The sequence below is a fragment of the Terrapene carolina genome, unplaced genomic scaffold (assembly GCF_002925995.2).
Source record: "Terrapene carolina triunguis isolate 2854851 unplaced genomic scaffold, T_m_triunguis-2.0 Scaffold192, whole genome shotgun sequence".
In the NCBI taxonomy this organism is placed as follows: Eukaryota; Metazoa; Chordata; order Testudines; family Emydidae; genus Terrapene; species Terrapene triunguis.
The window spans coordinates 15,502,609-15,516,355 of record NW_020664543.1 but is presented as its reverse complement, the minus strand read 5'-3'; the positions used below and the strand labels follow the sequence as shown (position 1 = coordinate 15,516,355).

The 13,747-nt window shown below is 46.7% G+C and overlaps 1 protein-coding gene across 2 annotated transcripts in view; it reads left to right on the top strand.

Annotated features, from left to right (window-relative positions):
• ACOX1 (acyl-CoA oxidase 1) overlaps positions 1–13,747 on the top strand; it is a 33,996-nt gene that overhangs the window by 16,506 nt on the left and 3,743 nt on the right. The window contains exons 3-12 of one of the 2 annotated variants that reach the window (XM_024206740.1): positions 1,717–1,877; positions 3,785–3,892; positions 4,475–4,594; positions 5,874–5,989; positions 8,157–8,326; positions 9,570–9,732; positions 11,078–11,268; positions 11,557–11,736; positions 12,942–13,047; positions 13,159–13,302. In XM_024206740.1, coding sequence (XP_024062508.1) covers positions 1,717–1,877; positions 3,785–3,892; positions 4,475–4,594; positions 5,874–5,989; positions 8,157–8,326; positions 9,570–9,732; positions 11,078–11,268; positions 11,557–11,736; positions 12,942–13,047; positions 13,159–13,302 — 1,459 coding nt within the window. The remainder of the gene's footprint in view (positions 1–1,716; positions 1,878–3,784; positions 3,893–4,474; positions 4,595–5,873; positions 5,990–8,156; positions 8,327–9,569; positions 9,733–11,077; positions 11,269–11,556; positions 11,737–12,941; positions 13,048–13,158; positions 13,303–13,747) is intronic. The other variant, XM_024206739.3, reaches the window with a different exon arrangement.

Here is a 13,747-nt window from a genome sequence, read left to right as displayed (position 1 = left end):
GATTGCCAACCCTCTGGGATTGGCCTGGAATCTCTAGGAATTAAAGATTATCCTTTAATTAAGGATTAAATCATGTGATATCTCCAGGAATACATCCAACCAAAATTGGCAACCCTACCAGAAATGCCAAAGTAGAAAGAATTGCTGTTACCAGGAAGCTCTATGTGTAAAAGAACATGCCCGTGTATAGTAAAGTGCATCTAGATCTAGTACAGAGAATACTCTAGTCCATTCTGTCAGGTATTCTGGCCCTTTAAGCCTCTAAATTGAGACCAGTGCTCTTTCAGGAACCCAAATCTATTACCTGAAAACTACGTTCATTCTATGAATGACTTGGCAAAAAACTACATATTTGTACAGTGTAAAATATAGGTACCGGACATGTTGTCTTTTGGGGATCAACACTTCTGCAGTGCCTGCATCCCAGTCACTCTAGTGTTTTTCCTTCTTCACTATGTGCTGGTGTCAGCAGTTGAAAAATAATCCTACCCTCTCACTAGTACTTTCCAACAGATGAGGAAATGTGTTTTTCACCAAAGTATCCGAATTGTCCTTATGTGAAACCTCTCACAAGAAGTTCCAATTGGATGAATTATCTTGTGAGACTTCAGAACAAAGAAACAAGCTTAGGTTACCACAGTTGGGAGATTTGGGGGTCAAAGAGAAACAGTTCTCTAAGTAGTTGAAGGTATCAAAACTAGTAAGGGTTAATAATAATAATTAATAATACATTACATTTTCTGGTGTCCAAAGACTTCTGGACTCTGGAACTAGAACTAAAAATAACCTGATAACCAGTATCTGATAGAATTTGGAGTGGGCTAGGCGAAGTGGGAGGTACACATTATAATGAAGCATGTTTGGTTGTGGGGCGGGGGCTCTGTTCTGGTGATTCCTTGACTGATAAATGTTTTTTCACACGCAGCTGCAGTTGCGGTCACTAGCTTCGACTGATTGCTTATGCAGAGCACTGTCCTTTTTTGTTTGAAGGCTTCTAAAGAGCAGACAAAATTTTAGAAAAAGAGGTTGTGTTGGAGGATGGAGGAGATCATATTTGGAACTCAAGTCCATATATGCTACATATGTCTAATTTGCAAGTCCAAAGCAAAGTCTAAAACATTGACAGCTATGACAGGTTTAAGAAATCTAGATGGAAACATTGCTCTTTCTGCTGAAACAAGTGGGACTTCAAGTGGTAAGGGGTTTGAGCACTTCCTGGAACCCCATTCAAATCATGAAGCTGTGTAGACTTGACTCAGTTCTAAAATAATCCAATCTAACTTCAGCCAGCTAGCTCTGTCTTTAAACTAAAACACAATCTGACTCATGCCAGCCTTTATCCATTTTAAATTCAAATGTGTACTTGCTTCCAGAATCTTCTTTCTCATTGGTTTATATTAACTCCCTATACTAGCCAATATGCTACATCAGAAATAGATTTTCCTCTTTAAACTGGAGCCAAAGCTAAAAAGGGGAGTGTTGGATATGTTGTCCTGCTTAGCATAGAGGAAAATGCGCTGCAGTATGATTGAGTATTCCAGATCTCTTTATAGTACAGACCAGAGAAAAGGACAGTGCTTTAGTTTTCTGAAATATGCATGCTAAATTCTTAACACAATTTTTTTTTCCCCCCCTCAATCTTCACCTTGAACCTCACGCTTGCTTCCTTCCCATAATATTCCCTTCACATTCCCACCCCTCGGCATTTCGGCACAGCTGTATTCATCGTGGACGGCCTGAGCCTCTGGATCTCCACCTGGGCATGTTCTTGCCCACCCTCCTCACCCAGGCAACCCTGGAACAGCAGGACCGCTTCTTCATGCCTGCCTGGAACCTGGAGATCATTGGCACTTATGCACAGACCGAGATGGGCCATGGTACAGTACATTCGCTCAAGTATATTCAAAAAGGTGGTTTTTTGTACAGAGGATGTCTATCTGCACAGGGAAAATGGCATGCACTTTCCAGAATCTCTGCAGGTGTGCAGTTCTGGCCATGGGGAAAAGTGTACACTTTCTGGAATTTTAAATAGTTTGCATGTACTACACATAGTACCCCACTGTTTAATGTTTGATCTCTGAGTTTCTGATGTGCCCATCATTGTGGTATCTGGGTGTATTTGATGTTCACTTTTCTTGTCACTCAAATGGGGGAGACTGAGACTAATGAAAATACTCTATTTATATGGGTGTGTTGATATGAGCATATTTCAGCTTCAACACCCACGTGACTTTTCTGCCTCTCCCTGATCAGTTTGGTTGCTCTACTTGGCATTCAGCTGGAAGACAGGAGTGCAGACTTTTACAGAGCCTGAAAGAGATGATAAAATAGTGAGTCAGTTGTTCTTTCATTTGGGGCTGACCATAGTTTGGAAATCACCTGGGTAGGCCCAGTTTCTGCACCCACATATCTCTTTTAAGTTTTACTTCCTACTGTGGCATGCTCTTTTCATCATCAAGAATTGAATGGTTTTTCTCCTTCGTCCACCCACTTCTCAGTTAGTTTCACAGTTGCCTTTCCTCTGCTTACAGGCTTAGGGAGAAGTGGCAGATACTCAATGTTTTCCCATCTTTTTTTTTTTTCCCCCCCAACCACATTTCAATGACCCAGTTTCCTAGCCCTAGGCACAAGTGAGCATTTGCTGAAGTCTTGCAAGATCAGTGGGGACCACGTGTATGTGTCCCACAACTTCACAACACATGAGCACATTCTGCCTGGAGGACACTTGTTTTTGAAACTTGTCGGTGGGAAAATGTTTTGAATAGTGAGCTTGGATCTATCCTTCACCTACAGTGAGACATCAAGAGACAATGAAGCCTGACTTGCAGATATTTTAGTAGTAAAAGCATGGTCATTTGAAATGAGATGCTTATGTACAGTCAGATTTGAAGCTCATGGTGGTGGGATGGCCTGGCAATTCAGTAAGGGTGTATTAAGTTGGCTATGGAGACACCAGAGGTAGAACTACAAACTTTGGAAATTAGTGCATGGACACATCAGGGTAGGGTCAGGCCTCTTGATGAAATGCCCATCTAGCGTCAGTGGTTCTGTAATGGTCTGCCCTCTGGAGCATTAGGTCAGTCCCTCAGCTGGTCATCTACATCTAGAGTTAAATTGACTGGACGCCAGTGCAGGGAATGTCATCTGGTAGATAGAGCTGCCTTCAGTTTGCATGAAGTGAGGACCTGGGATGAGGGGAGTGGAAGTAGTTAATGGAACTGTTACCTTCAGCCTGTTGTTAGTGGCTGAAGTATCTTCAGTAATCTAGCATATGTGCTCTTGTGTTTTCACATGGATTTGGGAGAAACCGCTCTATCAGATGAGTGGGATACAAGCCCATTGGAGAGGGAATAATGATGGTAGCACTTCTTAGAGCATGTTTTGTTAAATGCATGTGACTTTGTTTTGCAACTAATCAGATTCCAGTGTCAGTGTAATCAGGCTAAGCTATGGCATTGTGGATCATTTCTTGATCATATGCTTCTTGACGCAAAACCAGCGAAGTGTCACGGTGGAGGTGCTTGAAAATTAAAGGGAACCTGAATACTGGCACTTGTATCATTTGAAATAATTTTACATTTCCGGCTTAGTGCCCAGGCAGTCAGATTAATAACTCCCATACTTCTAAAATTCCATGCTGTAAGTGTACACTGTAGTGTATCCTCTCTACCTTTTGGGTTATATTGTTTGCTGCATCACTGCTGGAGTTCAGCAATTCATTGTTCAATTCTGTTTCTGTGTTGTCATCTGTGACTGTCAAAATATAATGTGCTATTGCCCATAGGAACTCACCTTCGAGGCTTGGAAACCACTGCCACCTATGACCCCACTACCCAGGAATTCATCCTCAACAGCCCCACTGTGACCTCCATTAAGTGGTGGCCAGGTGGACGTAAGTGAATCACTGTGCATTTGAACTTGAAAGCTAAAGGAGGTACTCTCCTGTCTGTAGGAGGTGGTGATTCATATCCATGTTAGGACTGTCGCATCTGGAAGGTAGTGACTGGAAATTGGTACAGAAGGAAGTTGCGTGTAGAGCTAAATCATTCTTCAGCCAAGTAGGAGATTTATCAAAGTTCAGCTGTAATCTTGAATCATCAGATTTCTTTGGGCACTTTTTTTTTGAGTTGTTACACAACATGAGTTTAGTATGACTTTAAGCTGAAGTTTTATCTCCTGTGTATTTGAAGCCTCTCCTTCATTTCTGACTTAGGCAGAGCCCCTTTGACTTCACTAGGAGTCTTGCCAAGGAATTGTGTAGTACTGAATGTGATCCTTGAGACAATTATGAAGCTGCTTCACACACAACTTAAGTGGCTTTAATGAGAGTTCCATTTGTGAGCCAGCTATAGGATCAGGTCCTTAACTAGCATTGAAGAGCGAATATATAGTCGAGCTTGTCAAATCTGAGATGGTGTTTTATCGAAGAGAGAGTTTGCATGTATTAAAATTTTTTTTTTCTCTGCTCTTGCAGTTGGAAAGACCTCAAACCATGCCATAGTTCTGGCTCAGCTCTACACCCAGGGCCAATGCAAAGGGCTGCATGCCTTCATTGTACCCATACGGCAGCTGGGCACCCATGAGCCCTTGCCAGGTAAGAGTCTACACTGGGGTTTAGCACTGTTGGGAAACAAAGGGTCAACACATTGTCAGGCCATATAGCTTTGCAAGCATTGTTAACGTACATGGCTTATCTTTCAGACTGAACTCAGATACCAATGCAGTGCAGAACTATAACACTTCAACACAAGTGCATGGATAGGTCTTGTGTGGCTCTAGAAGCCTGAGGGCTCTTACCTTAAGACTTAAAACAGTGGTTCCCAAACTTTTCAGCATCACACCGCCTTTTTAATTTTCAAGAAACCCTCATGCCCCCACCTCTCCTTTACCATCATCCAACCCCCCCCCACGATCCTTGTCCCCCCCTCCTGGGACCCCACCCCCTATCCAACCCCCCCTGCTCGCTGTCTCCTGACCGCCCCCTCCCAGGACCCCCCACACCCCCCAGGACCAACCCTCTATCCAACCCCCCTGCTCCCTATCTCCTGACTGCCCCGACCCCTATCCACACCCCCAGCCCCTGACAGGCCCCCCGGGATTCCCATGCCTATCCAACCCCCCGTATCCTGATCGTCCCCTCAGAACCTCCACCCCAGCCAACCACTCCCTGTCCCCTGACTGCCCCCCGGGACCTCCTGCCCCTTATCCAACCTACCCTTCCCCCGCTCCCTGCCCCCTTACCAGGCTGCTCAGAGCAGCGGGACTGGGTTATTGGAAAGCCTGGGAGGTGGCCGCGCTGCCCGTGCAGTGGCGTAGGTGCGGGGGAGGGAGGACAGGAGGGGAGGGGCTGGGGGCTAGCCTCCCCGGACGGGAGCTCAAGGGCCAGGCAGTCTCGTGACCCCCTTGGAATTTCTTCAACTCTCCCCCCACCCCCCAAGGGGAGCGCACCCCCCCGTTTGGGAACCAATGACTTAAAATGACATGGCCAATCTAGTAGTTTAGTGGTAACCGACAGTGGAGGTTAGTTTGGGGTATGAACTTGTTGCTATACTCCCAAGCTGGGAGTGCTGTGGAGGCAGCATGCTCCTTTCCCCCAGAGGGAAGGAATTCCTTGCATCGTTCTCTAGCCAGGATTGGCACTGACAAATTTTGGAGAGTCCTGTATTACAGGACTGGATGTGGAATATGAAGATCCTTGTGGGTTTCCATCCATACTCTTGCAATAAGAGGACAGGATAATGTTAAGTCTGCTTATCAGCTGCCTTTCATAACAGAATGCCAAGAGCTCCCAGAAATCTAGACTGCCTGCTTATTGATGGGTTAGGTCTTTCACCTGTTGTTAATTCTGACTCCTTCCCGCTGTTCTATGGCAGGCATTACTGTGGGTGATATTGGGCCAAAATTTGGTTATGATGAAATGGATAATGGCTACTTAAAAATGGACAACTTTCGCATTCCCCGGGAGAACATGCTGATGAAGTATGCCAAGGTAAAGGAGTGAGCTCTGGAGCCAGTCATTAACAGCTCTTTTGTAGTGACCTGGCACAGCGTTTTCAACAGCTTTAACTCTTCCCTCTCTGGGTTAAATCCGTCCCCATTTCTTACCAATGGGTTCTCTGTGGGATCTTCTGACCATGGGGCTCCCCTTACTTTTCATTTTCCACCCTGAAAATCTTACATCACAGCTATTGTGTTTGCTGTCTAGAGAAGCAAGCTTGCCTCCTTTAGGAGCCTGTCAAATTCAACCCTTAATTGGCCAGAGGGGTTGCTACTGAGCTATGCGTGGAAGAAATGAAACTATTGTATTGTCCTAGGATCTCCACAGGCCTTCCAGCCCTGTATTATAAAGCCAGGAGCAAGAAGGGTTTGTTTCTTAATCTCCAGAACTTCCTCCAACTCTGACTAAATGGATCTTATTACTAAGACTACGTTTTAGTCACGGGCATTTTTAGTAAAAGTCATGGACAGGTCATGGGCAGTAAACACAAATACACATGACCTGTCCTTGACTTTTACTATATACACCCCTGACTAAAACTTGGGTGGGGTTTGTGGGGGCCTCAGTGGGTGCTGGGGAGGGGTTTGTGGGGCTGGGGCGGGCTCCCTACCCAGCTCCTGGGAAGCGGCAACGCTAGCTCCACCTGCTGCCTCCGCTTCACCCCAAGCCCCAGTTCTGCAGTTCCCATTAGCTGGGAACCGCGGCCAATGAGAGCTGCGGGCAGAGGAGCTATGAGCTGAGGGAGGGGAGTTGCTGTTGCCCTTCCAGGGAACTCCCCTCCAGGTAAGCACCACCCTGAGCCCCTCCACACCCAAACTCCTGCTGCTGGGGGTGGGGAGGTCCCGAGACTGCCCCAGCAGCAGCTGCCGGTGCAGTATTGCCAGGGGCTGCCTGAGCTGCTCAGGTGGCTCCTGGGCCAGCCACGCTGGGCTGCTGCAGAAGTCACGGAGGTCATGGAAAGTCCCGGAATCCGTCACCTCCATGACAAACACAGAGCCTTACTTAGTACTAATGTGTAACTGACAGTTGGTTCCTGTAAAACTCTGTTTCGAATAACCCCCTTCACTTCACATCCCATGGTTCCCATGAGCAAGTTCAGTAGCATTTCTGTAGCTGCTCTTAATCCCAAATCACTCTGTGAACTATACACAGTCACTTTGCACAACATGGGTGGATGTGGCAGCTTATTTAACATACACCACCACTATATAGTAAGCTTGGTTAGTGAGGAGGAATACTGCATCAATCAGAAACTATCGCAGGAATTTAGAGACAGAATGGAATTATCCACATTGGAATATGACCAGCCATAGGAGTTAACAGCTCTACCCTAGGAGAAGTGCATGAGATCTTTAATGACCATTTTAGGACTCATCCAAAATGCAACACCTCAAGCAAGCACCCTGTGACTGTAATTAATTACTGACTCAGAGGGAAGAGTTTCAGAGTGGTAGCCATGTTAGTCTGTATCAGCAAAAACAACGAGGAGTCCTTGTGGCACCTTATAGGCTAACAAATGTATTTGGGCATAAGCTTTTGTGGGCTAAAACCCACATCATCAGAGGGAAGAATGGCATCCACTGAATTATTAGCACTTCCTGTAGAACCCTGGGTTTGTCTTTAGGAGTTTCTCATGTAAGTATTGCTAAGAACTAGATGACCTCTTTAGGTCCCTTCAGCCCCACTTTTCTATGATTCTGAGACCTGAGCCTTATTGAATGTGACTTAATGTGGTTACAGTCCAAGCTGATATAGCTGAAGACCATAGAATTATTGCCTGCACAGGACTCTCTAGAATGGTAACTCTGCTCTCCATGATGCACCTAGAAAAATGGCAGAACATTTAGAACAGTAGACATAAGTTTGATCACTTTTACAAGAATGTCTATTGGTTTGCCTTTTTCTTAATGTGCAAGGAACTTGAGATGAATATGTCAAACTGTCTCTGCAGCCCTCATCCTTTTGCTTGCAGCTACTACAGTGAGAGCCTCTTCTAAAACTCTTCAAGTGAGGTAGGGGACATTAAACTTGTGACATGGTGTTCTTTGACAGAGGCTTGTGAAGTGTAGATACATTCTGTTCCACAGTAAGGTGGCAGCTTCTGCTGGAATTTAGAAGTCAGGAAACCTCTTGGATCATCATCCTGTCTTTCCGTTAGGTTGAACCAGATGGCACGTACGTGAAACCAGTCAGTGACAAGCTGACTTATGGGACTATGGTGTTCATCCGATCCCTCATTGTGGGGGATTCTGCTCGCTCGTTGTCCAGGGCTTGTACCATTGCCATCCGCTACAGTTCAGTGAGGCACCAGTCTGAGCTAAAGCCGGGGTAAGTTTAGTGGCTGCAGTGAAATGAAGGGCCTGCCTGTGTCATAGGTGAAATGCCAAAAAATACATGGATGTTAGACAAAAGGCAAGCATTTCGGGGGTGGGGGGCAGATTGTAGATGATGCATTTTACCTTGGCAACTGAAAGAGAAGCACAGATGCCTCCTCGCTCCTAGCTGGAGCTGACTGAAATGCAGGATTTCCGGTTTGCAGAAGACTTTGTGGTTTTTAAATGTGATTTAATTCCAAATCAGAATGAAATTAAATTTATTTGAAATTTTTGTGAACCTGAAATCCTGGGGGGGAGGGAGAGGGGGAGGGAATTCTCATACAATGCATGGTGTTTCCAAAAAGAAATCTATTCCAGGGACCTCGACAGCTGCTGAGTGAAATTAATCTTCTTGTCTTTTTCACCACTGTTATTAATGGTTAAACGGGAGGGCGGGATTTAATCTGTAGCTGTCTAGGCCCCACACCATGCTTGACTGGCATTGCAGGGAGCCAGCAGGAAGCCCTGGGGGTCCCCAGCCTGGGGCAGTCCACGTGGCAGGGCTGCCCCAGAGCTGCAGATCCTGGCTCTGTGCCAGAGCGCTTGGCAGTCTTGACAGTCCCAGTTCAAGGCAGAGTTCTCAGGGCTTCCAGGTTGGTTGCTGCAGAGTCAGGACTCAAGGCTCTATTAGAGCCAGAGCTTTCAGCCTCGTGTTTCCCACAACAAGTAGTCTGGATGCTCTGGAATGGTGTGTTTCTCTGCCTCAGTGGCTCCCAGAGATACTTTCTAGCTCCCAAACCTGTTTTATCTTTTTTTTTTTCTCCTGTGTCTTTGCGTACATTAGTGAAACCCTACCCTAACATTCCCACTGGACGCAATAACCTTACTGGACTCTAACAAATCACTTAGGGCTTATCTACAAACACCATGCATTAGTCTGCACCTGAGAGGTATAAATTCTAGTGCACGCTAGCATGTTGCGCACTTTCTGGCCTGTGTAGACCCTGCTGGCGTGCACTAAAAATGACCTAGTGCATGTTAATGAATTGAGACTATATGAACACGCACTTGGGCACTTTTAGTGCGTGCCCGCAAGGTCCATGTGGGCCAACTAGTGTCTGACATGCTAGTGTGCACAAGAATTTACAGCCCTCGTTATGGACTCAAGCACCATGTAGGTAAGCTCTTACTGTTGTACAGGATGTCTGCAGAAATTTGGCAGCAGTCACAGTAGTGACTCTCATGTTTTGCTATAGGGACCCGGAGCCTCAGATCTTGGACTATCAGACCCAACAATACAAACTCTTTCCTCTCCTGGCAACTGCATATGCCTTTCACTTTGTTGGAGCCTACATGAAAAAGACCTATCACCGCATCACTGGTGACATCAACCAGGGGGACCTGAGCCAGCTGCCAGAGGTAATTGTCCTGTCTGAAAACTGGAGGGTGATTCTAATACTTTATGTAAAAGTTGCTGTAGCCTGTGAGCTAATGGTCCCCAGTCCTCCTGGGCAAGCAATTGAGGCTTGAGATTTTCAAATCCAGAGGTTCTAGATTCAATCCCTGCTGATGACTCACCCAGAGGCATCATTCTATTTGCATCTATATACTGCACTGCACATTTAAAAAATGTGAGAGTTAGTGACTCACCCAAGATCACCCAGCAGGGCCGGCTCTAGGCACCAGCAAAACAAGCTGGTACTTGGGGCAGCACATTTTTTAGGGGCGGCATGGCCAGCGCCAGAATGCCGCCCCTAAAAATGTGCCCTGGCCGCCCTAGCTCACCTCTGCTGCTGCCACTCGCGCACCATGGCGCGCGAAACAGCTGATTTGCGCGCCGCTGCTTGCCCTCCTTCCCAGGCTCTCAAACCTGGGAGGGAGGCGGAGATCCCGAGCAGCCGCAGCGCGTGAAACAGCTGATTTGCGCGCCGCTGCTCCCCCTCCCTCCCAGGTTTGAGAGCCTGGGAGGGAGGGGGAGACTCCGAGTGGCCGTGGCGCGTGCACCGCTTCTCCCCCTCCCTCCTAGGCTTGAGAACCTGGGGGGAGGAGGCAAGGCTGGGGATTTGGGGAAGGGGCGGAGCTGAGGCGGGGCCGGGGGTGGGGTAAGAAAAAAACGGGGAGGGAGGGGGGCGGCCAAAATTGTTTCTGCTTGGGGCGGCAAAAATCCCAGAGCCGGCCCTGTCACCCAGAACGTGGTTTTGCTGAGCTGGGAATGGAACCCAGCAGTCTTGACTTAAAGTCCTCTATTGTCGCCACTGGACCATGCTTCCAATGAACCAGGGCAGCACTGCTGTTAATGAAAGATATGGCAGGGCAGAACTAAGAACTTTGTGAGAGTGGGGTTGCAAGATGCAGTAACTTCCAGATAACAGCTAGTGGGTGGCTGAAGGAATAAGGTGAAATGACAATATGCAGTGGAAAGCCATCTTTGTCTTGTAGACTACACAAAGTATTGGAGTATACACTGCAAAGAATGATATGGTATAAGTAGAGAGAAATGGGCTGGATGACCTAATATGTATTTTTCTAGCACTAACTTCTGATGATATAATTGGGGTCAACAAAAGCTAAAGATTGAATAACACTATGATGCGCAGCAGGTAGATAGTGCTGATTGTACACTATATTTATTCTGTTGGCTGCCACGGAAGCCCACTGTGCTTGTGAGCTAATAGTGGAAATGCAAACTGGGTGGGCACCTGTGGTACAGCAGCAACCTAATGAAATAGACGTAGCAGCTACTAGTTCTGCTTTTCTCCCTTAGCTCCACGCGTTGACTGCAGGGCTAAAGGCATTCACTTCATGGACAGCCAATGCTGGCATCGAAGAATGTCGAATGGCATGTGGTGGGCATGGCTACTCTCGTTGCAGTGGCCTTCCTGATATCTATGTCACTTTCACCCCATCCTGCACCTACGAGGGAGAAAACACTGTCATGATGTTGCAGACTGCTAGGTGAGGTGACTTCTTTCAAGAGATCTCCCTACTTAGCTGTTAGTTGTCCATGTGCCTGGAGAGATGGTCAGAAGGGCACACAGATCACCTGTCTACTCCATCTAACTTGCAGTCTTCCTTCTCTTGGATCTACATATTTCTGTCCCCTTCTCTGGCTTCTGCTATAACTGCAAGTATATGCAACTCTTATGTATTGGCTAGTAGTTCTACAGACTGTACCCTAAAGTTAATCCGTCTACTCTGTATCCAAATGAATGGAGCAATGCAATCTTTTTTTTTTTTATTCAGGTTCCTGATCAAAAGTTACACCCAGGTTAGTTCCGGTCAGCTGGTTAGTGGCATGGTGTCCTACCTTAACGACCTCTCAGGGCAACACATCCAGCCACAGCAGGTGGCTGCTAGGCCTACAACAGTGCACATCAATGATCCAGCCAGCTTGGTGGAGGCGTATAAACTGCGGGCGTCAAGGTGAGTTCACACTTAATGCAAAGAACTACGCATTAATAAAATGCTGTAGAATGTGTATGTTGGTGAGAAATGTGATAGAGCTAAGCTGTTCTGTTAATGCAGCAGCATGCAACATATGGTCTGCAGACCACATCCGTCCAAGCGAAATATCTTTCAATCTTCAAGAAGTGATGCTTTCTGCTAGGTGTAACCCAGTCCGATACTTAGTTTCAAAAAACTCTTGACCATCTAAATTCAACACAACCTAAGCACTTCAGCTCCCTATGCAGCTGGTTTGAGGTTTTTTTGGTGTAAATTCAAACTTGCAGATACAAAAATTAATCAAACTGCAGTTACCTTACTGGAGAGGTTAGAATAGTGGTGACTGCAGACCTGGTGGGGAGGAGAGTCATTAATACAAAGCCCTACACCTGGGGAGAGGAAAAAGAAATAGCACAGGTACTAAATGGGGACATGAGGCTGCTTGAGTATTTCCATCTCATTAAAATTAGGTTTATTTTTATCCTGTTTCCTTAAAGCTGTCCTAATACTACTCTGATGTAGCCACGCCATCCTAGTTGCACCAGTAAACATGCGGGTTCTGGAACAGAAAATGTTGGGATGGGGTGAGAATTGAGCTCCTTAGTGCCTAATGCATCAGCAAGACATAAGCCAGTTTCTGTGAATTTTCTATAGTTGGTACAGAAGGGTTGCATCATAAGCGCATTTAACTTGCGCGAATTCAACTATACGCGCTTGGCCAGAGAAAAATAAGAATTTAAATAGTGCGGGCTGAGCGGGGCCAGCGGCTGGTATCCCAGACTGCCGGTCTCGGGTTCCATCCGCCGGCTCCTGCCAGACGGGGTCCCGGCCACTGGCCCCGCTCAGCCCGCTGCCGGCTGAGTGAACGGAACCCCAGGCCGGCAGCGGGCTCAGCGGCAGCTGGGACCTGCAGCCTGCCATTTAAAAAAAAAATCGGCTCGTGTGCCACCTTTGGCACGCGTGCCGTAGGTTGAGGACCTATACAGTGTATACTGTATATACATTGTACTGTGTGTACTGTACTTCATGGTAATTTTCACTATATGCGATTTTCCTCTTACGTGCTGACCTTAGAACCTAACCGCCGCGTAAGATGTGACTCCACTGTATTGTTGGTATGAGGCCACTTTGCAGACTCTGTTTCTCTCTTCACCCACCCTCCCCACACACCTTGTGTGAAACAGGCTTGTTGAAGCGGCAGCAAAGAACTTGAAAGCTGAGCTGAACCGCAGGAAGAGCCAGGAGGATGCCTGGAACCGAACCTCTGTTGACCTGGTGCGAGCATCTGAGGTCAGTAATGTCACTAAATAAGCATATTTTGGAAGCATCTCAACTCTACATTCTTATGTCTTCTGCTTCTGACCTTGAATTCCCTACTGTTTTTATATACCACTTTTGCAGGCACACTGTCACTATGTGGTGGTGAAGCTTTTCACAACACAGCTCTCAGAAATTAATGATGCAGCTGTCCATGCTGTGATGAACAATCTGTGTCTCCTGTATGCGCTCTATGGAATCAGTAAGCACACAGGGGATTTCCTGCAGGTCAGTATCACAGTTTAGTATCCCAGATCTCAAGGGCCACAGTGCTCTGGTCTGAAGTTACCGTGAAATGGAAGACAACTGCAATTGCCTGGAGTGTTCAGGCTTGTGAGCTCCAGGGTTAAACCTGGCATAAGGCAGAGCTATGTCAGAGGGGGTTCTGGAATTAGCTTCCTCTGGCAGCCCTCCAAAGGCAGAGTTGGATGGCCATTAGGATATGGTCGACGATTCATCTCTTTAGACTGGCTTCTTGTTTTCGGGTCAGTTGCTGGTAGGTTGCTTAGTATCAATAGGGAGATAATAAGAGATGGATATCATGCACATGTGATGATGCCAGTAATTGTATACACACCCCAGCGTGGGCAGTACCCATTTGTAAATAAGCACAGAAGAAAAGGGCTTGGTCTTCAAAACCTTTCACCTTGATCAGTCTCCTGTCAGAGTATCC